At 34.8% G+C, this 26,348-nt stretch overlaps 1 protein-coding gene across 4 annotated transcripts in view; it reads right to left on the bottom strand.

The window, feature by feature from the left end:
• PRIM2 (DNA primase subunit 2) overlaps positions 1-26,348 on the bottom strand; it is a 241,133-nt gene that overhangs the window by 78,568 nt on the left and 136,217 nt on the right. For all 4 annotated transcript variants that reach the window (XM_016145668.2, XM_016145670.2, XM_036219001.1 and 1 more), the window contains exons 8-10: positions 23,517-23,584; positions 9,246-9,318; positions 4,357-4,542 (exon numbers count right to left, since the gene is read on the bottom strand). In XM_016145668.2, coding sequence (XP_016001154.2) covers positions 4,357-4,542; positions 9,246-9,318; positions 23,517-23,584 — 327 coding nt within the window. The remainder of the gene's footprint in view (positions 1-4,356; positions 4,543-9,245; positions 9,319-23,516; positions 23,585-26,348) is intronic.

Here is a 26,348-nt window from a genome sequence, read left to right as displayed (position 1 = left end):
ACATAATATATCAAATTTTTAATAAAAGATGAAAAAAAGAACACTTCAAAGTAATAATATATAATGATATCAATGGCAAAGCAAGATACATAGCTTGATGAGAATTTAATTTAAAATCCTTTCCAAATAGTCATTTCACAGCATACACCAAAAATGGTCTACAGTTCTCACCAGGTAACTTTATTCCCTGATGAATATATACAGAGAACATAATCAGAACTATAATCAAAGATTTATGTGCTCAGAACACTGGTTGCAATAACATTTCCGACAGAGTCAAATAGACACAACCATAAATCCAATAATCAGGTGATGATTAACCAAATTATATCACTTTCAAATGACGTGTTGTTATGAAAATAATCTAAGTAATATTTTCGAAAATAACTCAGCAACATAGGGAAATGATCATAATATAACATCTGTTTTTAAAAGGTGGGGGGGACACAATGATATCTAGCTACTCAAATTACAGAGAAAGGCTAAAATGATCATAGTCATTATTTCGGGATGTGGAAATGACAGGTAAATTTTTCTGTGTTTTCATATTTTCTATAATCAGAATGTTACCTTTAAAATAAAGTAATGGAAGTCTAATGAACATTACTCAAAATTGTGTTTTAAAAAAACCTATTAAATGATAAATGAAGACTGTATGGATAATTATGAATGAAAGTTTTTAAAACAAATCTATAAAAAATGTAAGAGATTTTTATAATGTTATAAAAAAAATCTTAACCTTTTAAAAACATACAAAGCTAGAGACGTGATAGATTGAATTGTGTCCTCCCTAAAATTCTTACGTTGAAGCCCTAACTCGAAATGTGACTGTATTTGGAGATAGGGCATTTAAAGAGGTATCTAAGATTAAGTAAGATGGTATGAGTGGGATTCTAATCCATATGACTAGTGTCTTTTATAAGAGGAAAAGACTTCAGGGGAGTGAAAGCACACAGAAAAGGCAGCAAGAAGGTGGCTGTCTGGAAGCAACAGAGGCTTCAGATTAGAAAACAAATCTGCTGAAAACCTGATCTTGGATTGCAAGCCTCCAGAACTATGAAAAAATAAATTTCTTGTTTAAGGCACCCAGTGTATGGTATTTTGTTATGGCAACCAAAATAAAGTATTATAAAATTTACTTGGTAACTATTCTTTGTTCTATAATTTATCTTTCCTACTAGAAAAAAGCAAAGCAAGAAATAAAACAGTAAAAAATTTACTTTGTATCACAGTGCCATGGCATTGAAGGAACAAGAAACCATATTTCCAAAATAAAATGTCATTAGCTAGTACCATTAAATTAGGAATAAGAGTGGATATCTGAGTACTATAGATAGATTTAAAAGCAGTTCTCGAGTTTAAAGGGACTAAAGTCTTCCTAAAAATGCTTCATAACACACACACACACACACACACACACACACGCACGCACACACCATTTTAAATTGTTTTCACACTTTGTTCTTAATACCTCCTACTCCTGAAAATGACACTGTATGTGCATATATGGAGTCAGAGTTCTAGGAAAACCTATTAGCATAGCCATCATTCAAATCTATGCTCCAACTACAGAGACTGAAGAAGATGAAATTGAAAACTTTTATACAACTATCCAGGAAGAAATTGAAAGCACACCAAAACAAGAGATGCTGATAAATAAAGGCAACTAGAACACAAAAGTAGAAAATAAGGCGGAATCAAATGTTTTCAGAAAACTTGCACTAGGGGTGCAAGTAGAAGATTGGTTCATGAATTTGTGTGAAGCCAAGAACTTTTCCACTGCAAACACATGCTTCAAAGAAGTGAACAGAAGACTGTACACACAGACATCACCAGAAATCAAACTACGTAATTGGGAGCAGGAGATGGAGAAGCTGTATTCTTTCTGCCAAACTAAGACCAGGAATAGGTTGTGGGGCTGACCACAAACAGTTACTGTCAAATGTTAAAGTAAAGCTAAAGAAAAGCACTAAAAGAATCGTAGTGTCAAAATATACTGTAAATAATATTCGTGATGGTTAAAATATACATAAAAAATAGATTTGCACTATTAAACTTCATTGATGGAGAACTGGAAGGACTGTGGATTGAAACTAGCAATGTTATCAAGGAAGAATGGAGAAAAACAATGCTAGATGTAAAAAGGAAAGAAAAATTGAAATGACAGACAAATTGTTAAAATTGTTAAAAATTGTTACAGACAGACAAGATGCAAAAGCAAAAGGTGAGAAAAGCATGGTGAGAATCTTGAACTCACTTTTTCAACAACTATCACAGAGTTAAAGGCAACTGTTATAATAGTCAATATAAGGAGATAGAAGAGAACAACAGAGAAAAAACAAGAGGTCACTACCAGTAGATTCAAGATATAAAAGGGGAATTCAAATCTAGATTAGGAATGCTGAATGACCCACAAGGAAGCCCATTATCTGAGCAGGAGAAAATGAAGGGAAGGCGGAAACAGTATACTAAAAAACTACGCTAAGGGAGGCAAAAGGATGACAGATACCTTTGAAGGAGATTCCTATGAGGAAGAACCTATAATTCTGGGAAGGGAAGTGAAAGCTGCTCTGAAAGTACTGGGAAGAAATAAATCACCAGGAGTACACAGAATACCAATAGAATTATTTCAGGCCACTGAGACTGAATTTGTCAAAATCCTGACAAAAATATGTCAACAGATAAGGAAAAGAAAACAATGGCCTACGGAGTAGAAACTTTCGATACACATCCCAATCTTCAAGAAAAGAGACACCAAGGAGTGCAACAGCTATAAGACCATTGTTCTAATTTTCTACCTAAATAAAGTGATGCTTAAAGCAATGTAAAAAAGGCTTCTACCTTATATGAAGCAAGAAATGTGGAACATTCAAGCTGAATTTAGAAAAAAAAGAGTTAATTAAGATCTAATTAGGAGTATTCACTGGGTACTGGCGTGCTCCAAAGAATGTAGTCTATGTTTTATAGACTACAGTAAAGGCTTTGACTGGCTGAACCATGAAAAGTCATGGGCATGCCTCAGCCCTTGATTGGCCTGATGTGTAACTTGTATCATGGACAGGAAGCCACTGTCAGGACAGAATATGGAGAGACAAAATGGTTTTCTATAGACCGAGGTGTCAGACAAAGGTGCGTTTTATCTCCCTGTTTGTTTAATCTACATGCAGGACATTATCATATGAGACACTGGACTAGACTCAGAGGAAGGAGGAGTGAAAACTGGCGGTAAAAACATCAATAACTTAAGATATGCAGATAGCACCATCTTACGGGCAGAGAGCAATGATCTGAAACAACTTCTGATGAAAGTGAAAAAAGAAAGTGCCGAAGCAGGACAGCATCTGAACATCAAGAGGACGAAAATCATTACTACAGAATAAATACACAACTTTAACATAGGCAATTAAGACATTAAAATTTTTTAAGATTTTGCTTTGGTTCAGTTATCATTTCAAATGGAGACTGTAGCCAGGAAGTCAAGACGACGAGCAGCAATGGAAGAATTAGGCAAGATCACGAGCAAAAATGTGTCATTAGAGACGAAGGCTAAGAGGATCTTAGCCTTGTATTCCTCATTACTATGTATGGATGTGAAAGTTGGACAGGGAAGAAGGCTGATAGGAAAAAAAATTGATTCATTTGAGATATGGTGTTGGAGGAGAGCTCTACAGATACCCTGGACCACGAGAAAAACAAACAAGTGAGTCCCAGAGGCAGTTAAGCCTGAAACATCGCTGGAGCCAAAAATGACAAAACTGAGGCTGCCCTACTTTGGGCACATCATGAGAGTGCAGAGTTCTTTGGAAAAGACAATAATGCTGACAAAAATAGAAGACAGCAGGAAAACAGGAAGACCAAATATGAAATGGATTGGCTCCACAAAAGAAGCCATAGGCACGAGTGCACAGAAGCTGAGCAGGGCTGTTGAGGACAGGACACGGACATCAATTGCTCAGGGTCACCAGGAGTCAGAGCCAACTCAGCAGCACATACACACACACATATGTATGTGTATAGATATTACATACACATTCCTATAAAAATATATCTCAGAAAGCAATTTAGGTCTTATAACAACCATTAGCAGTATACTTACAGAGGAGAAGACACATCATCTAAGCACTACTTTACACCGTACATTGATGTTTCAATTTTCCCCTTTGAATGAACTCAACTCTCCCAATTTTGTTTGACATCGATTAGTATAATACATGAGTTTCTTTTTACCTAAAAGACACTGCAGGCATGTTTATCTTTTAAAATTTTTAACGACATTTCAGGGACACATCCAAAAAACAGACCTTTTAGTTTTCAGACTGAAGTAAAATTTCAGTTACTGCTCTGATTTAAAATTACCTTGTCTGGATCCATCTTTCCTTTAATAAATTCTTGCTTCCAAAACTGCAGTGCCTGTTCCAATGTTAGACCAATGCCCTTCAGGAAAAGGCCATACTGCATTCGGCCTCCATGACGAAGATGGTGATTTTCCCTCAAGGCTTTGTGTAACTGACGCATGCAAGGTGGGAAGGATTTGGTAGAAAGCTACAAGAAAAAAAGAGTTTTCAGTTATGTATAAGATTTAGAAGGTCTATGACAACATTTGTTGCAAATTGAATCTAATTTGTGAATTGCAGATTCAGTCTAATTGAAATAAAAACAAAATTGGAGGGATTACTATGTTACTGTGATTACAGATAAACTTTCTACTAACATTTTTATATCAATTACATGTTGAAATCATAAATATTTTGGATATACTGGATTAAATAAAATATTAAAATTTATTTCATCTATTTCTTTTTCTTTTTTAAATTTTTAATTAAACTTTTTCTTTTGAGATAACTATAGATTCACATGCAGTTATAAAAAATAATACAAGGAGATATTGTCAAATATCCGGTTTCTCCCAAAGGTTGAAATCCTGTAAAACTGTAGCATAGGATCACATCTGAGATACTGACAATGATATAATCCACTAACCTTAATTTCCTCAGTTGTACTTATGTGCTCATTTCTGTAGTGTATTTAGTTTTATGTAATTTTATCACATGCAAGTTCGTGCATCCACCACGGTCAAGATGTAGAATAGTTCCCTCATAGCAAGGAACGTCCACGTTTCCCTTTTATAACCACTGCTACCTACCTTCTACACCCTGCCCCCCCCCATCCCTTAACCCTTGGAAACTATTAATCTGTTCTCTCTATATATAATTTTGTCATTTAAATAGTGTTATATAAATAGAATCATATAATATGTGATGATTTGAGACTGGCTTTTTTATTCAGCATAATTCCCACGAAATTCATCTCAATTGTTGGAGGTATCAATACTTCATTCCTTTTTTTTATTGCTGAGTAAGATTCTATGGTATGGGTGAACCGCAATTTGTTTAACTGTTCACTTGCTGAAGGAGATTTGAGTTGTTTCCAGTGTGGGGCTATTTCAAACAAATGAATGTATAGGCTTTTGAGTGATTATAAGGTTTAATTCCCCTGAGATAAATGTTCAAAAGTACAATTTCTGAATCACGGATGAACAGTTAAAATAACCTAAATACAAAGTAGAACACAAAAATAAGAGAAATGGTTTTCAAAAGAAATATTCAAATAAACTTGTTAAATAAGTCATGGGGTAAAAGAAGAAAACTATAGGTCTTTTCCTTATCATCAAAGATAAATATCATTATTCATATTTAACTCAACTTTTTCACTTATAGTCTCAATTGCATTCCCTCTGACTTCCTTAAATATCTTCCTCCTGAGACTTAAATTTCTGCCCCCTCATGTATTCCTTGGCGACTTTACCTGTAAGCAGGAGCAAGTCTCACTTTGCTTGAGGTTGCTGCTCCCTCTAGCGACCACCCAGTTTCTTCATCATTTCACAGTAACAACTTCTAAGTTTTCCCATCCCAAACTTAATTCAGTCAGGTCCCTATCCTCCCTTGGCAGCACTACTGTATACATTTTTTTTCCTTCATACTATTACAAAATAACTTTTTCTTAAATATTGTTCTAACTCAAAAATGTCAGTGATATTCACCATCCTTAGTATAAACATTTAAGGTTCCTTCAATGTCTGTAACAAACTACTTTTCAATTATATGTAACAGGACAAATATTTATGGGGTGGTTTTAGGAAACAAGAAGGTAAATAAAGCATAATTTTTCCCTGTAATTCAGTTAATTGAAGAAAAAAGAAACAGTCACTATCATATTTACTATTATGTAAGTTAAACTCATAAAATAAATTATATAATGAGGGCTCCGACAAAAGTATAAATCAACATGGACGTACTGTGACAGGGAGAGGCAAAAAAAAAAAAAAAAGAAGCCCAGCTTGTTCCAGCTGGGTTATTCCATAATCGCACAGTCATGTTTTCTACTTTCTCACTTTTCTCACTCCACTGGCCCTGCCTGTTATAGTCTCCCACTCCACACGTCATCTAGCCAAAGCCAACCCATTTGTCAAGACCCAATTTGACTTCGGCTTCCTTTGGCACAATTCCTTGATTACTTTTCATTCATTCAATCACCAAATACCTATTGAATACCTCTATGCGCTCGGCTCAAGGCAACCAGCAGTGAACAAAAAAGTCAAACACTCTATCCTCAAAGAAGTTATATTCTAATGGAAAGAGACAGACAATAAGCACAGACATAAATTAAAAAGATAACGTCTGATTCCAAAAGCACGGGAAACAAAACAGTAATGGGACCATGTGTGCACAGGAAAGGAGTACTTTAACTTGCATGGCCAGGGAAGCATCTCTGAGATGTCATTACAGCTAAGCCCTGTATTTTAAAGGATTCCAATCAAATGAAGATCCAAGAATACTGTTCCAGGTGAAGGGCATGCAAGCAAAGATATTAAGAAGGAATGATCTCGGTGTGTTCAAGAGACAGGAAGAAGGTCCCTGTGGGTAGAGCACAGTGAGAGGGCCTGAAGGGAGAAGATGAAACTGGAACGATGACTACATATGCCTTCTCTGGACCACAGTAATGAGTTTGAATTTTAGTCTAAATGTGATGGAAACCCGATAGGGGGTTTTGACCAGAAGACTGACAAGATCTGATAAACAAAGGTAACTCTGGCTGTTTTGTAATGAACAGACGATATAGAAATAAAAATAGAAGCAGAGATTTTTTTTAAAGAGATTTCGTCAGAAGTCCAAATAATGGAAATGGAAAAATGGGGTCTAAGTTTGGCCATAATGGGATAGAAAAATGATTGTGGATAGTCAGCAGACAAGGAATTATAAGGCCCTTGGATGGGATGAATTATCAACATGGATGTTGCAGAGGCCAAGAACAGTAACGGGAACAGTGCTAGTGTAAAAGGCCATGACCAGGTACTAAAGTCATCAATGAATGAGGGCAGGATGGTGGGAGGCACCAGCAACAAGAACTATCAGGTGGCAAAACGCGATCACAAGGGCTTTTAAAAAGTTGAAGTGCTGACAATGGAAAGAAGAAAACTGGTTTGGAAGTGGTGATGTGGACCAAGGAAGACACATTCCATACCTACAGAGGGTATGTGCATGGCAGGGGGCGGAGGGGTGTGCAGCTTCTATAGAAAAGGTCCACAAGGGAAATGGTGTCATTGAGGGAGCCAGATTTCAGTTTTAAATCTAAAGAAAACAATTAGAAAAGAAACTGGTAACATCCAAAGTATGCTATTGACATGCTGTTGCAAGGATAAGGCAATACAGATACAGATACAGATATATCCGTATCACTTTGCACAGGACCTCAGACACAGGCTCATATATATAATCATAGCACTTAATGTATTTTATCATTATATTGTTTATTTATTATTTACTATGTTGTCTCCCTTCCTCAAGTAACGTTATTGAAGACAGAGATATTTTCTGTTTTATTCACCTCAATATCCACAGCATAGTGGTTGGTACGTCATTGATGGGCTCAATAAATTCACTAAATAAGTTAATGATTATACTTTTCAATCTTCCCACAGTATCCAACCAAGTTCACATTTGCTTGTGAATGTGATAGGATTAACTCCAACCATTCACATGATATAAATACAAATTATATGGTAGAAAGGAAGTATTAGAGATAAAAGAACTGTTTGAGGCAAGTAGATGATGGGGCATCCTTGAGATCAAATTTCAAATCAACTGTATAAAATGGGTAATCCTATTGTTATCTCTAGACATATTAACTGCAAGTATTGATAATACTTTTGCAAATAGTTAAGAGCTATTCAGTCTGGTCTCTAAAAACTCAAGGTGTCTCCCCATTCACCTTATTATAATTCTTGTTTCCAAGAATTAAAATTTTAATATATTTTCAATTTCTTGGAAATAATTTGGTAACTGTCTAAACAAAAATTATTTATAGCTGGTTTACTATACCTTTTTTTTGAACAGAGTAGAAATCTAATTATGATCTAAAGAGAAATCCTACAGATTACAGTAGAGTATGTCATTCTTTCGTTCTACTATGGAACCACAAAGTAACATTGAAATGAGCTGTTTAGTAACCTAGTAGTAACCCGAGGAAAGGAGCCAATACTTAGTGTTATGGAATGAACTGTAATGTCCCAAAATTCATAATGTTCAGGTCCTCAGAATGAGACTGGTTTTAGAGCCGGTGCCTTTAAAAGAAGTAATTAAGATTAAATGAGGTCATGGGGATGGGGTCCTGGTCCAATTTTTAAGAAGAGGATAAGACACCAGGGATGTGAACACAATGGAAAAACCATGTGAAAACACAGCAAGAAGGTAGCCACCTAAAAGCCAAGGATAGAGTCCTCAGAAGAAATTAAACTTGCTGACACCTTGATCTGGGAATTCTAGCCTCCAGAACTATGAGAAAATAAATTTCTGTTGTTTAAGGCACATAGTCTGTGCTGTTTTATTACAGTTGCCTTGGCAAACAAATACACTTAGTATTTTGTATTTCTCCTTTTTTTTAACTGTATATGGCATTTAAACAGAAACACAAATACCATTTAGCTATCATCAGTTAAAAGAATTCCCCTTTGGAATAACTTATTAAATCCTGCTTTTATCAGAATATAATTTTCTGATTTTGGTGTTCCTATGATTTAAAAAAATCATATGTATAGCACATTAAATTTCCTTTAAGAATAAATGGCAAGCAACGAAATATTTTCTCTAAATTTTCCCATCCAAAAATAATCTTTGGTTGCAAAGATTATTTCACCCTGTGCTTTCTCTTTTGACAAAGGTCTGAATTTAAAAGGATGTGATGCTTACCGAATCAATCTGATCCAAAGAAATCTTCCCAACATTTCCCTGTATGCTGTAATCTTGACCGGTGTAGGAATGACTGAAAACAAAAAGAACTAAATATTAAATAGGTTTTGTGAAACATTTTGATCACATCAAAGGATATTTTTTATGCTGATATGGTCAGAATAAGAAAACATTTAACCCATAAACCTTAGCAGAAACATAACCAAGTGTTTTAGAAGTATTTAATAGAATACATTTAAGTAATTTACCCCCAAACAGTACAAAAATATAGTGATCGTCTGGTTCTCCCTCACCCCTAGGGTAGCATGCCACTTCTATTTCTTTGAAACATAATGCAAATTGTTGTTAGAGTTCAAACCTCTACTATTGATCCTTTATTAACAGCAAGACAGCACAGCAAAGAAACTGGAGCTTAAATGCTAGTGGTAAGTCCTTGAACAAGTTACTTAGACTCTTTAGATTCTAAGTTCCTCATCTGTCAAATGGAGATAATGTGTGCTTTGCACCATTGATAGGAGGTCAGAACTAACTTTTTAAAAATTTTTAAAGTACAGCATAAGGAATATCACCATTAATATTGTAATGACTATGTCTGGTGTCAGATGGGTACTAGACTTACTAGGGTGACCACTTGGTAAGGAATATCAATGTCTAGTCACTATGTTGCACACCTGAAACCAATATAATATTATGTCGCTATAATTGAAAAATTTTAAAAATTACTGAAAACTGATAATATAGTAATCGGTTTATTAAAATAAATAACATCCGAATAGCACTTTACGTGTGCAGAGTCCTTATCTATATCCTCTAATTACATTCTCATAACCCTGAGAAAGCATTTTTATTCTACGTTTGACAAAAGAGGCAACAGAGCCTCAGAGGAGTTAGAAACATATTAAGTTACATCAGAAAACCAGTCAGCAGTGCAGTAATGACCTCGAACCTTTGGCTCCCAATTCCCTATTTCTTTACATGCAATCCTCTTCCCTATAGTAAACTTTTCTGCAGTGTTATTCATAAATTAGGATTTTTAACTTGGTATATGCCACCTAAAGCCACCCACCTTTGTAATTTTTCTTCTCTCAACATCATACCCATGCCCAACTCCATGAACACTGATCCAGATGCAGGTATTCAGATGTGACATAGTGAAAAACAGCTGCTAGATTACAGAGAAAATCAAAATCAAACTATGATCTATGCAGACTCCACAACTAAAGGAAAATCTGGAATAGTGTCACTATGATCATAAAGAATTCCAGACTCTCTTTCTACCTGTTCAGCAAAGATTCTTGCTGCCAAAAAATATACACATTCAGGATGCTCTGTAGAAAGGCTGCTGTTCCTACAAGGAATCAGTTGTACTGCTTGAACAATGAATATGGATTATGGATCAAAACTAAGGTACAATTTGGGACTATTGCCACTACTGGCTAGGAGACTGCTGGAAGTGTAGATTTTCCCTACCTATAGTCCTCCTTCCGTGGGCTAAGAATGGCCTGAGAATTATTCTGAGAGCAGGAATGAGCAATGCCAAAGAGTGATACAGAATGATCCCATACCCTAAAACACATCTTCTTGCCCCTGGTATTATTTATCCCTTGATAATTAATGTCTATCCATTCCTTTAATCATAGTGCTTCCACGGCGTATAACACTCATGCTAAGTTAAGCCAACAGGTGCCATTTAATTTTAATATTTTACATTTTGATATATAACATAACCAGTTAATTGTTTCAGTGGAATCCCAAACATAAAACCGTATTCCACTTCCAAATATATCTTACAGTGGAGCGAAGTGACAGAATGGGGCAGTGGAAATAGCAGTAGACTAAAAGTCTGAAGACTTCTTATTTTTGTTCTCTAAATCACTAGTTGACAAACTGGGGTGAGCCACTTAACCATCCTGATTTGCACTATCTTCATTTGTAAAATGGCATTAATAATGCTAGGCTTACCTAACTGTCAGAAATGCTGGTAAATTAAAATAATATATTCAAAGTACTAATTAAAATCAGTAAATCATATAGCAGTCCACCGAGCAACTGCAGTCCTGACCAAGAAATACAGAAAAAACAGGATGGAAAGGGGAGGAAGCATGACCCTTTAGAGGAGCCATCACCCAATTGGGAGGTACTGGGCCAGTCCATTGACCTCTATAAGTTTCAGCTTCTTAGCCTATAAACTGATTGTAATCATCTAACAAGACTGTCAGATCAAATAGATTGCCAAATACGAAAGTCCACTATAAATGGTAAAGTGATATACAAACATGATTATAGTTATTGAGTAAATAGAACTAAATGGTTACTATACCACAGGAAATTTTCCTTGGGCCAGATTAATGTAGCATGCTAAGTACAGAGAGGGGACATATAAAGAGGGAACACACATTGGCTTGAATGGGAATATAAAATGCTTGTTCCTCAACACTTGATAGAATAGGCGAAGGGGCTAAATTGGGGGGGGGGGCAGTAAAAATAAAGAATGGTAGCAATGATTAATGCAAAGACTTTATTGGATATAAGTAACTGCAGAGAGGATATAAGGAAATTATATAGGCATCATACTATTAAAAATATTATTAATAGACAGGAAGATGGCCACCAGACACTCTAGTGAGGGCAAGCGTGGAATCCATGGGAGGAAAAATGATAGAAATGAAGATGTCAAGCATCATAAGTAGGAATGAGATTTCTCGTCTATTCATGATCAGAAGGGATAACTGATGTCTTGGTTAGAGGAGCTGGTACGTCACTGCTATTTAGTACACATATGAACTAGTTATCGATAGATGAAGCTGAGGTTGGGGGGAATTTTCAGATATAATACTAAAAAGGCAGATCATGAGAAGCATTGTATCCAATACTTTGTAGGTACTAAAGAACCATGAAAAGATTTTAGGCAAGAATTCATATAATCAGGTTTACTCTTGAGAAAGAAAGTAGAATGGAGGAACAAACAGAAAGGGAAGATGTCGAGCAATAGAAAATCAGTTGCAAGAATACTGCAATATTCCAGGCAAGAGAAGGTGGGAGGCTGAAGCGAAGTAGTGGTAATAGATGGAGAAAGGAAGGCAATCGACGTAGGGGAAAAAAGGGGAGTTATCACTGCCATAAAGGAATAAAAATACTTAAGAACAATTCACATTAGCTCATGAAACTGGATCTTTGGCTTTCACTTAGAAGTGCCAAGGGATATTATTAAATGAGATTCAAAACGGGTGCCAAAAAAAGCACCTTTCCATCACATTCAGAACTCAATGTCAGCTTTATATCATGCTGCTTCCAAAGGAATGCAGCTGCTACACGAATAAACTGTCAAAATACATTCTTATTTTCATGATATAAAAAATATATATATCAATTTTACAAATGAACATTTCTTATTTATTTTGGGACACATCGAAATAGTAATTTTTAACAGCAAAACATTTTTAATTGGTTCAAGACAGACAGATATAAATATAGGTATACAAAAACACGCATGTAAGACCAGCAGAAAGTACTGTTTCCTGTCCATTTTAAACAATCATGGTTTTATTTTGAGAAACAGTCATTTGTGTATAGTTTTTAAACAAGGGGGATTCAGAAGGCATCAAAGTTTTCCTGCTTCTAACACCTTTCATAAAAGGAAAAATTTAGATATACCACAACTGCCATTTTTTTCAAAACAGTAGACCAACAAATACTTTAATGGGCCACAAAATCCAAATTATGTCACTCATCATTATTTTGCCAAATATAAAGAGGAATTTATGATTAACCATAGAATCTTGAAAGTTCAAGATTTAATTCTCAGTTTAGCCACTAATGTGCCATGAATAAACCGACAAGTCAAACTATGCATCAATTTGTCCATCAGTAAGTATGGGTGGTAAAGGACTGCAGTGATATGTCTGTATTCTCCATGCATAACGTAGCTTTCATTGCTAGAGTATCAGATGAAAGGCATTAACAGTGAATGTTCATAGAGTTTTCTCAAGTTACCAAAAAGCCAGAAAAGCAGTGAAAATGATAAAGATGTCATTCTGTGAGTATTCAATTACATTAGAAAACTCTTTGATGATACTAGGTTGTAAAAAGATTTAGTGTACGTTCACTAAAATGTAACAATCTCTACCCTGTATTGGCAAAAACAAAAACAAAAAAAACAAAAAACAAAAACACCTTCACTACCCAAACAAAATCACATAACTGCATAAAACCCAGGACAAACTTTTTTTTTTTAAAATGCCATTAGATTGTCAGATTCTCTATAACAGACTTTTTCCACATCCCAGTTGTCCTTATCTGGATATAACAGATTCTAATTACCAAGAAAATAACAACAAAACCAAACGAAATCCATTCAGGAGTCCCTGTATAGGCCCCTGAATCACTTTATACATACTCATTAAGCACCTTTGAGACCAAGGAACAATCACAAAGTAGTGAAGAATGCAGAGATGATACAGAAGTACAATGTGATGCTACAATGGTCAAATATTCCCTGAGCTCACGGAGAACAGGCCTCTTCTAAAAGAAGGGTGGGAGAACATAAGCAATGTGTGGCATTAAAGGATCTTATGCAATTAAATGGCACTGAACAGAATTATATGTTTTAGAAACGCAGACTACAGGATTCTAGAATGTTATTAGAATGCTGTTGAAATGACTGACAACAGAGTGTAGGCTGAATAGGGAAGCCTATTAAGCCAGAAGAGAGAGATGACTTGGGGGATGAGTATGGAAGATGACACTCAGTGAGAAAGACAGACTAGGAGTTAGGTGGAAAAACAAAAAGATCATGGTCAGAAAATAATTTGAATTTGAAAGTTTCAAAGTAGGTTGTGATGATTACACAAAAATCACGTTACATTATATTATTTTTATTATTTGTAGTTTAACAATTTTATATGCATTAAAACATTCTTAAATTTTGACCAAGTTCATAAAGTATGTAATTTGAGTTTATTAAGGTTGTTGTAGGAGTTTAAACGTAAGCATGTGCTAAGGAGGTGGCATTTTGGAATAAAAAAAAGTCTATTTTTCTCAGAATCTGGAAAGTTGGCACATATCAGATGCACAGGCAGAGAGAAATAAGAAAAATCAAGGAAATTTCCAAACCACAGTTTATAATGAAGAGGCTGGGTGGGTTAGGTGGCAAAAAAGACAAGCAGAAGCAAGTGGAGGAAAGAACTGAAACTGGAAGTAGGTGGGTCCTGAAAGGCAGGTTTGTAAACAAAAACCACTAAAAGGCAAACTTTAAATTCTTTTAGAACAACATATTGCTGAGTTGCTGTTTTAACGAAAATTTGGGGCTTTGTCAAGTTTAAAACAACCTTTAAAAACCTAAACGTATTTGCAATAGCATTTTCTAAGAAAACAGAATTTTGCAATTGTGTATAACAAACTCTTTGCTTACACTTAAGTAATTCAGTATTTGTCCTTGATTAGTTTTTGTTTTGAGGCGATAGTCCTAAATTATCTAACCTACTATAAAAACTAATAATACGCAAACTTTATAACAGCATCTTCTTACTGTAGAGTTTGTTCAATAAACTTACATGCAATTTAATTAAAACTCAGTCACATCTGAGGAAATTTTTCCTCCCTTATTATTATGCTCATTAAACAGTATGAGGTAAGCACAGCTAGTTTTACAATATAGCTTAAAAAATCGCAGTAAATAGAAAATTGTGAGGCTAATAGTTTTAATATATTAAAAGCTAAAAGGAGAAGACTTTCAAAATATCATTAACACGTTTTTCTGTAACCAAATTTAAAATGATCCTATTCTAAATGCAATTAAATCAATGGTGGGCGGGGGAGGGGCAGATGGTTGAGAGAGAACTGAGACAGGGAGGCACAATTAATCACATCCCCAGGGAACTACAGCTTTCCCAAAACACTACCACACAAATATCTAATTTACAGAATAAAAATGCAGTGGATATATAAAAAAAAAAATAAATCTGAAACAGATACATCTGCATACATCTGATCTGTGAATCATAAGTGAAAGGCAGATCTACTCATGGTCTTTGCAGAAATTTAAGTCCTGTTCAATGTACCACAAATATCAATATGAGCACTTAGGTACTCTGCAGGGAATTATTTTTGAGTACTGAAACTGAGAGTTCAAAACAAAAAGGAGAAATTATATGAAAGTGGATTTGTGGTCTCACGGCAAGATTTAGCTTGTTAAGAGAAAATAATAATCTTTTCATGCTGTGGCATTGATCCTTAGAAGATGGATCTTCACACCTCAGCTCCAAGAGTGGTATTCACGAGCTCCACTGCAGTGACATAAATGCCACAGGGTATAACTGACAAAATGAGAGGGCAAAAGTCAGTTTTCAAAGGTGATTACATCTCCAATCATTTTCCAACTACTGAGCAAAGCCTGAGGGGGTACACAAGAAGTAGTGGAATACATGCAGCGGTTTAGGAGTTAGCTCCTCTTCATTTGCAGAATTTGTCCAAGTCCAAGCTGCCGATGGCAATTAAGGAGGCAAGACAGAATAAGGAAGTAAAGCAGGAAGTAAAGTGATTAAGAGAACAGATTTCAGAATCCACTAGTCTGGGCTTTGCATATACTCACTAACAGTGTGACTGCAAACAACTTTAAATCTTTCAGTCTCCTTACTGGTAAACAGGGATCATCAAGGCGAGTCACAAAAGTACCACCCTCAACAGGCTGTTATGAAGATCGAAGCAGATGTCCATAAAAGAGTTTATCACAGTATTTTTCACTCAAATTATAATCATCATCGTCCAGGCCTAAATTTATTGCATTTCAATGTTTTGGTTGTTGTTTTTCTTTATTCTTAATGTTTACAAGTTTCTTCCCTTGAACATTAGGGGGAGCAATTGTTTCTTTCCTACCTTCTTTACACTATCACAAAAAATATTTAATCTTGACTTAGGAGAATTTAGATATCCTTGAATAACCTGATGATCGGGAAAGATTTTATCTGTACTTATACTCTTAGGAAGTTTCTGAAGGACAGAAATTCAACCTCAAACATTTCAATCTCCACTTCAATGGAGATTTCAATGGAATCCAATTTTGTAGAACTGCACTGTCCAATACCAGTAGCTGCCAGTAGCCAAATGCGACTATTGAGCTCTTGAAGTGTATCTTAGTCTGAATTAAGATGTTCAATAAATGCAAAACGAGAACTGGATTTCTAAGACTTAGTGTGAAAAAATTATGTAAAACATTTTCTTAATGATTTTTCATATTGATTACATGTTGAAATGATACTTTGGATAGGAGTTAAATAATACTAAAATTAATTCCACTTAAGTAACTTAAAATTATATATGTGGCTCAAATTTGTAGGTCTCATTATGCTTCTACTGAACAACACTGTTGTAGAGTGAGAAAGACAATGACACGGGGCAATCAAATAATTCTCTTGAGGACTAGGTATACCTGCAGAATAGCTAACTGACCTACCCTGCCTTCTGTATGCCAAGTTAAGATCAGTCTGCTATAAGCAGAAAGATAAGCTGCAGTTGGGGCCACTAAAGGAAGTGCCTCAAGTGTACTACAAATATGCTTGTTTTCACATTTTCTTAGGGATGAGGTTTATAAATTTTAGTCACAGTTTGCCATTTACACTATTAGGGAAGCAATCTTGAAATCTGATTAGTTTGGAAGGAAGCTGAATCCTTTTGGGGGGAAAATAAAGCTGTGACATATTTCTATTTGGGAATCTTCGGAGCTGCTTATCCCACCTCAATACCTAATTATAACTGTCCATTCCTCTGTCATTTGTAAAAAGTCATGCTAGATGGGACAGGATTATGGATGACAGCAAGACTCTGAGGCAGACTGGAAAGAATTCTTCTCCCATCCTCGAGGAATGTCTCTCCACCCTCCCACCAACAGATAAGATTTTGAGGTTCATGAAACAATAACACAGAAAACATATTTCCTTTCTTTGTCAAGCATTCCCCAGTACTCTTGAACCTGAAGAGTTTAATGGTATTTACTCCTTTCTTTCTGGCAGTCTGTAGTCTATTGTATTTGTAAAAACTGGTATAAAATAAAAAAAAGCAGTGAAGAAAGTATCACAAGTAATCAAAATTCACCTCTGCATCAAGGAAACATATTTACTTGGACCATTAAAAAGTAAACTAATACATCTTTCAAAATAAACCATATTCTCCTACATCATTCTATATAAAAGTATGCTGAGTTCCAACACAACCTTTTCACATAAAGCCAGATATAATTATGGCACAATGGAAAAACAGTTTCAGGAGGAAAAAACAAAAGTTTTATATATCACCCATATATCCACTTTTGCAATCACAATTTTGCCCACTTTACACATTAAAAAAAAAAAAATACTCTGTCCACATAAGCTAGGCTATTCAGACATTTATAAAGCACAATCTCCACAGTCTGGATTTGTTAGGTGGGTAGGAAATCAAGGGAGCTGAAGTTACAATATATCATTTCCTGCTGTGAAGGATATCACATGAAAATTCACTCAACAGCTGCCACCACTGAAATTGAAATGAGGTTTTTTTTTACAGCTAAATCCCTAGTAAATGGTATCCAATTCAGTTGGCCCAGGTGATTTTCCCTGCAGTTTTTCCAAATGAGAACACAATCAATAAAATTCTGTTATAAATTGAATGTAAATTATTTTCCGCAAGCATAAAGTATACTCTATTTTGCATTTTAAAAAAACTCCTCAAAAAACTACCATCAGACAATTTGAAGTGTAATGATACATATTTCTCTACAACTGGGAGAATCTGTATGATTCCGAGAGGTTCATATATACAATAAAAATCAGGGTCATATGGGTTTCCATACCAGATAAAAATTATAAACAGCACAATTGCTACTTTACTTTAGATTGGCATCATCTTGCTCTATGTGGTTCATATCTTCCTATTTATTCCAATTTCTAAACTGCAACAATCTGATGAATTACAAGAGCTTCAAGCTGCATCTCATCTTTCCGTCAAAAATATCTGTACATTACATCTGTCAAAAGTCATTGAATTGTACCTTTGAAATAAGTGCACTTATACAGTATGTAAATTATACCTCAATAAAACTGATTCAAAAAGTAAAATACACATATACATACTTATAAGATAGATATATTCAAACCATAGACCTACATAGCTATTTTCACCATACACATTTAAGCCCCAACAAATACTTCTATTTTCTTAAGTAAAATTTTCATGTTCCTATATATTTTTAGTGCATATTCAAGTAGCATAATAACCTTCTAAATACAGGCAATTTTGACCCAGGATTATCAAATAATTACAATAAAGGAAGGTTGGGTAAGAGAATGGTAATGAAAAATTGAGGATGGGGAGCAGCACAGAATTAAGTTCTAACCTCCAGCAGAATACATTAAATTGACATCTTCTCATTCTTCCACAAATAATTTACAAAGTGTGGAATGCTTCTGAGATTGGCCATCATAAGTTTATGGTATTCTACGATTGCCCCCTAACATTTGTCCTCTAATAACAGTAGAGAACCAAGGATACAATGTTTTTAGGGTTTTGGTGGGGACTGAGGAGGAAGAGAAGTCAAACAAATGAATGAATAAAAACAAATGAACACAATGGTTCATATATACAATGGAATATTACTCATCCTTTTAAAAAAATGAAATCCTACCACTTGCAACAACATGGATGGACCTAGCGGTTATTACATTGCGTGAAATAAGCCCAACAGAGAAAAATAAATACAATATGATTTCACTTATATGTGGTATGTTAGGAACAAAAAGAACAAACTAATCACAAATATAGTGGACAATTTGGCGATGGACAGAGGGGAGGAGGGTTGGGAGGCTGGGAGAATGGGGTGAAAGGTTAAAGAAGTACAAATTAGTAGTTGATAGTTGAGCCTGAGGAGCATGGCAGAGAGAATGCAGTTAGCATTAATAGGATGTACTTTGTAAACTCTAAGCAGTTTGATTTCTTGATCTTATGTCCTCCTGCCTTTTCTAGAAACTTGCTCCTTCAACTATTTCATCTTACTTGCATAGACATCATTTTTCTCTTAACTTATAAATATGCTCATCTTTCCAATCTTAAGAAAAAAATAAAACACTTCCTCAACCATGAAGCTCCGAAATATAATCCTCTTTCACATCCTGCTCTACTAAGAACAATCTACACTCCCTGTATCTTCATAGCCTCAATTTTCATTTACTCCTTGACTCCTGACAGGAATCAGAGTTGCATCTGAACCATTCCAATGCTGTGGCTATGCCACCAGTGGCTCCCGTGTGCCTAATTCAATTGACAGTATGCAGTTCTGACTGACTTTCCTATGGCATTTGACGGTGTTTAACATCCCTTTTTGAAATCTTTCCCTTGGCATCTTTGATACCACTGTCCCTGGCTATGCTCCTGTTTCATTCAAGGTCCTTCCCTGGTATTTTTACTGGTTTCTCTTTTAACTCATCTCCTGCTTCTACTGCTGCCCATCACAAGTCACTTAAACACTGCCTTTCTATGGGTTCCATTCAAGGCGATTCCCCCTCTTCTTATCAGTCTATACTCTCTCCCTGAGTGATCTCAACCACTTCCCTGATCTTAAGCACCACCTATACAGTGATGATTATAGCAAATGTCTTCCTCTGGTATCAACCTCACTCGTAAACTGTGGTCTATATTCAACTACTTACTAAACATTCTCCCCATAAGCCCCACAGGCATCTCAAGTATGAAATGTCTGAAACTAGCAAACTTATAATCTCAGAACCATATTCATCCCCTAGTCCCCTTGTCCTCCATTGTCCTCCATTGTCCTCCTTCTTACTTAATTACATTATTTCCCAAGTGAGATTAAAGTTCAGTCCAATCTAAATACCTGCTGTAGCCACTACTCTGCCAGGGAGTAAGGAAGCCAAAGCCCCATTACTTAAGAAAATAATCCAGTGAGGACACAGTTCAATTAACAAAATTATGTTCTTGTGCTTAATTCTTAATAGAAATATTTACAAATTTTTCAACATGTTTAAGTGCCTGTCTCTCAAACGAAATCAAAACTAAATTCCTTGAGAACAGAAATTGTATTTTTTTTTTAAATTCCAACTACATAATAGGTTCTCATTTATTGATAAATGGACGGATGCTACTAATGAACAAAAACTTGTATTTCCAGAAGATATTAAGGCAAAATGTTTTTCTGTGCTTAAATTAACTTTTAACTAGAAAACTTGGTTCAACTAAGAAAATTTGAACATATCGTTTCTGCATTTTCAAAATAATATCGTTAAGCGAGATCTTAGATTTTTAGGTTGCCAAAGTATTACACTGACACTCCTTGAGCATCTAAGCCCTGTAAAATGATTTGAGAATTTCTCTATATTGCTACTTCAATTTTTACAGGTATATGTATCATCTTCCAAATTAGTTTATTGACAAATTTAATTAAAGTGCTATTCATCATTCCTCTTTGATCATTAGAGCACTCAACTAAATTAGACCTAATAATGATTTGTCTCAACCTCCTAATGTCCATCCCCTCTAGGTAACATTTAAACTACACAGTTCATGCAAATCAATAATGATAATTTTTTCCTAACAAGATTATCATTAGAATTTCTCAAACCAAATAGTATACATTCCTATTTTGACCTAAGCAAAAGGAAGGTAAAAGAGAAACATACATTTAGACAGGCAAAAGAGACAATTCAATATGATTGAAAGCTCTATCGCAAGGTTACTTTTTACAACAGGAAGTGTCAAACTATGCACATCAGCTGCCACCCTACATACAGATGTCTTTGACATGGTAATAAAATGAGAAACCATTTGGTTTAATAATAATAAAAAAGCAACATCAGTTGGTGCATATTACATGTAGCATCTAGCCCTGGTTGCCTAGCAACCAGTTAAGAGTGAATTCCACAGAGAATGAAAGCCCTAAATAAAAGTACAGTTTGTGCAAGTTTCAAGGACTCAAAGAGACATGTCAGTAGTTAATCTAAATTCTAGTTGACAATTACCATACTGAGGTGTAGGAAGGAGAATCCATCATTATTGCAGAGAATCAAGCATTAACTTGAGGTGCAATTCAGCCCTTTAGGTTTATATCTTCTATACCAGTGGTTTTATAGAAAACATTGTGACAATATGATTTATAAATAATAAAACTATAAAACATTATATATAAAAAAAATCAAATCTCACTGTTATTATACTTATTTATTCACTCAAGAAAACACATAATGAATATCTATCATGTGCCAGATACTGTCCCAGCTACTGGAAATACAAATATGCAAGTCACTTTACAAGCGCTAAAGCAGCTCATACTATAATGGAGTAATGAGACGAATAAACAAACTACTACATCATAAATTCTGTAATACAGAAGTAACCATAGGGTATTATAACGACACATATTTAAAAATCAGATTCAAACTGAGGGGAGGGAGTATGAGAACTAAATGGTCAAGGAAAAGTTATCAGAGGAGGAGACACAAGCTAAGTCTTAAAGCACAAGCAAAAGATAGTCAAGTTATAAAAGCAGGGGAAGAGTATTCCAGGAAAAATATTTACAGGGACAAAGAGGTGAGTAAGAGCATGTTGTTTTAGAGCTACTTCAAGGCATTTGGTGTCACTAGAAGTTATGGCGCCAGCACTGCAAGCAGAGTCCAAAGAGACAGGCCAGGCCCCTTCCAGAAGAACCTCATATGCCAGGCTAAGAAGTCCAGACTTCATCCAAAATGAAACTGGGGAGAGTGAATGGTTTGAAGCCAAGGAATAATATAATCACTTTGGCAATGGTGTGCAATATTTTAGAGAAGGTAAAGCTGGTGTGAAGGAGAACAGATGAGAGGCTACTATAGCAAGACCGATACTCAGGAGATAAATCATCACCAGATTAGAATAGGCAGGCGAGGGGGGTTGGGGAAGTGACTCAAACATAATTCACTAACACAACGCTCTAGGAAATTTAACAGCTAGGTAGGATATTTATGCTACTCAGTCCTGATGAAATGTAGGTCTGACCTTCCCTACCCCACTCCAAACAAAACATTTATAGAGAGGTTAAAAAGCATCTGTCTGGGAAGGAATTACTGGACAGAAAGGTAGAAAAGGAAGAAAATGGGGAGAAGGGAGGGAAAGGAAGAGAGAAAAAAAAAGAATACTAAAAGATGCTGGAAATTTGTACCCATCCAAGTCTTGAATTGAGAAGTGATATCCTAAGTTTTACAAGAATGAAAAGAAACCATAAAGGAAAACACTACGGGTGCTTGGCTACATAAAACTTGAAAATGTAGGTACACTTGCTAATGTAACAATCAAAAACTTCCAGAAAAAAAAATGTTGTAACAAATACAATGAAGTAGTTACAATCCTTTATATCTAAACTATTTAAGATCAAATAAAATCAGGGAATGTCATCAATAAATGGGCAAAGACACAGATAGTTAATCCATACCAAAATAATAGATAATAAAATGTTTTAAAATCATTCTTAATAATATACAATGAAATGCACATGATCCCAAGAGTGGCTCTATGATTAACTATTAAAATAGCAACTATTTTGGCTGCACGTTCTTTTCAGGGTACAGTAACATGGCCAAACTTTACAACATGAAAATATAAGAAGAATAAGGTTTTTGAAAAAAATATATATACTTAATCTTCAAAATGGTTCATACACTTTGACAAGGTAAATGCACTTCTAAAAATCTATGCTAAGGAAATGATCAAAAAATACATATCTTTACCTATGGCATTTTTTATACTACTGAAAAGAACTAGAAATAGTCTAAAAGTTCCCCCAAAAGAAATAAATGCACTATAGTATATCCATACAAGAAAAAAATCATGTAGTCACTAAAAATTATGTTTTAGAGAGATTCTAATAACAGAAAAAAGCCTTACAACATTTATATTAAAATAAAAAATAGCAAATTTCAAAAAAGTACAATTTCAACAGTCTTAATACATAATAAAAGGGAGTATTCTGAGTAGTAATGAGTTTTCCCTTTTGCTTTTCCTGTATTTTCACCTCTACTCATTTTAACTTAAACTTATCAACTTGTTCTATACACTTTAAATGAATTAAAAGAGCTTTCTTTAGTAACCTAAAGTCAAATATATGTTGTATTAAGAACTTCGACTTAAATCATCAAATTAAGCAAGAAAAAAAAACTTGAAGGTTTTAGTACCTGAAAGGGTTTTAACCACTTTAATATACTTTACCCATTTAAATGCACTTGAATTTATAAGCAAAACGAGGCTGTGCTGTCATATTACCTGAGGTGGTTAAGCAGAGGCTGAAGTCTCTCATCGGCCTGCACAGTAGGCAAGGACCTGGCTGTTAACTAAAAGCAGAGAATAAGGTTAATAAAACAGCAAAGGCCAAATACTGAATTATGAAACATCTGAATATGCAAAATGGGGATTGGGGAGCAGGAGAAGGAGTATTTAAAATGTAAAGATATTTTTTTTTCTTTTTTAAATAAAAGAATTATATGGAAAGTGGATACATTATGTGATTAAAGCTAACTGTATGTTCTGAAGTTTACAGGGTATATCACTGAGTTTACACGTAAAGAAAGAGGAGGCAAAACAAAGAATACTGAGTTCATGAAAAAGCCTCTAGTTATAAAAACATTATCTTTGTAAGTAAAAAATGAAAAAAATTCTAAATTAATAGCAACCAATCTTGCAGCACTGAAATCCGGGATGATGAAAAACTGAGGAGAGGGACTTTCATTTATAGCTAAGCCACTGTGAAATTGGCTACATGCAGAAACACACACACACACACACACACACACACACACACACACACACAACCATGCATTCCTTCGTTTTGGCAACTATGTTACTATAAAAAATTAAGAATACTTTTTAAAGATACAAAAGGAACGCAAAGTATTTAATATTGAAATATGACACCAAAGTGATTGAGGAAAGAAAACATAAGAGCCAAAGCCTTATTCTTAAATACTATGCATCGGGTTCACAGTACTATTATGAAAATGTGAGCCTCTGATATATTTTATTGCAATAATAGTAATTATATCTCTATGTATCTATTTTTCTCTCTGTTCTTCAGAAAAAGTCCTCTTGTGCTATAAAAATTTGCCCCCCCCCCTTAAAAAACTACTAAAAACATTCATCCAAAGTGATTTCTTCTGGATTCAATTATGTCAAAGTAGTTCTTGTATTCTACTAATAAATCATTTGACAATTCACAAACCAGAACTTCCCTTAAGAAAAGCAACAAACTCAAAGATATCCTTTGGTTTTATAAGGGTGTCTATCCTTTCTATTTCATACATTAATTAAAATTTTCTAAAACTGGAAAACATATATTTTATTCATAAAACTATCCCCTTTAAAACATCTAATAAACACAATTATATTTCTGAAAAAATGCCATATATGAAGTCATTTTATTAAGTCATATCTAATAATGAAGCTATATCCCCATTTTGTATGTCAACACAGGTCAACAAAGTTATAGACTGATTTAAAATACAATATTGAGACAATTAGCCTGCTATGATTTTAGCACAACCAAAAGATTCTCAGTATCCCTAAGAAATGTTAACTCTAGTATTTCATGACATATAAAATGTGATCAAGGTTTTATAAAACACACACACACACACACACACACACATTTTAATACATCCTATATCTGTTAATGTCAAATCCCTTTACAAAATGTCATTTTTGTTGTTTAAGAGATTTCATGGCTCAGAACCAAAGCTGTGCTCTAAAAAGATTAAAATAATTTATCTAGATATTTCCAAAGTCAATTTTCTGAAAACAGATGGAGCAGACAGACTGGGCCTTTTCCTTTACTTCTGTCAATCTATATACCATGTTTTCTAATCAAACCACCTTTTCTAAATGAAAGCAAATGAACAAAAACACCTCAGTAACAGCAGACCACTTATAAATGTCTGCTCATTCCCAAAAGAAATATTTCTCAACTCACTATCTTAATCTCAGCCTTCATTTCCTCTTCCTAAACTTAATACAACATCTCCATTTCACAGTTTCAGCCTCCATTCTTGCCTCTTGCCTAATTTATTCTTCACACCAAGGCCAGAGTGAAATTTTCAAAATAAATGTTTACCAATCCCCTAAATAAAACCATTTAAGAATTCCCTTAGGCTCTCAGGCTAAAGTTATTATACCTGCTCTATCAACAGAAATTCTCCTTTGGAGGCACGTTGCTGAAACACTGGGCACAGGAGGAGTGTGACTGATTATACTTCTGCCAGCTCCACAAGACACAAGGGAGCATATCAGGTAGAAATTTGTCATAGCTCGGGTTTCTGGAACACATATGCTCAACAATTTGATTTCTTTCCCACCTCATTCCCACCCCCACAATTTATTTCAAGTTTGAATACTGACAAGATTTCCTAAACCATGGATCAGAATTCCTAAAGCATTGGCTCTGAGTAAAATTATCTCAAGGAAGATTTTGAGTTTTACAAAGGTTTTGCTTTCAACTTTTAAAACAATTAGCATTTTCAAAAGGAGTCCGTATCTCTTCATGTTAAGGGGATGAGGTAATAAAAGTAGTATTCCAAAGCTCTTTAAAGTGGCAAAGCTAACAGGATGTAAACTTCATTTTAGGAACTTCTGGCTCCATCATAGCTTCAAGAAATTTCTGTCTGAGCCCAAGTAGTTACCACTACATCTAGTGGACTATGAGTGGCACTGCATTCCAGGCACGTGCAACATAACAGATATTTAATAAGTATTTATTGAATGTGTGACAAATCCGAAAACATGCTACTGTGTAATTCCAGTCATTGATAAAAACAAAAGCGTATCTACATTTCATACTTCAAGCATTTCAAATTCCTGCTTTGAGCAAAACTAAATCTAAATCAAAACTAAATCACAATGTCAGCCTTCCAAGAAAGCAATATACTATCAAAACAAGAATTTTCAGCATTAAGGACTTTCCTCTACAATCCAAAATGAATAACCGTCTAGTTTAAATAGAATGCTCATTTGTTTTTCTAAAACAACAATATCCTTGACATGTAAATCATCAAGAATGAAAGAGAAAGAAGATCTATCACAGTTTACATACGTGAAGCCTAAATGGGT

The sequence above is a fragment of the Rousettus aegyptiacus genome, unplaced genomic scaffold (genome assembly GCF_014176215.1).
Source record: "Rousettus aegyptiacus isolate mRouAeg1 unplaced genomic scaffold, mRouAeg1.p scaffold_m13_p_1, whole genome shotgun sequence".
Classification (NCBI taxonomy): domain Eukaryota; kingdom Metazoa; phylum Chordata; class Mammalia; order Chiroptera; family Pteropodidae; genus Rousettus; species Rousettus aegyptiacus.
The sequence above is the reverse complement of the archived record's forward strand: the minus strand, read 5'-3'. Positions and strand labels throughout refer to the sequence as shown.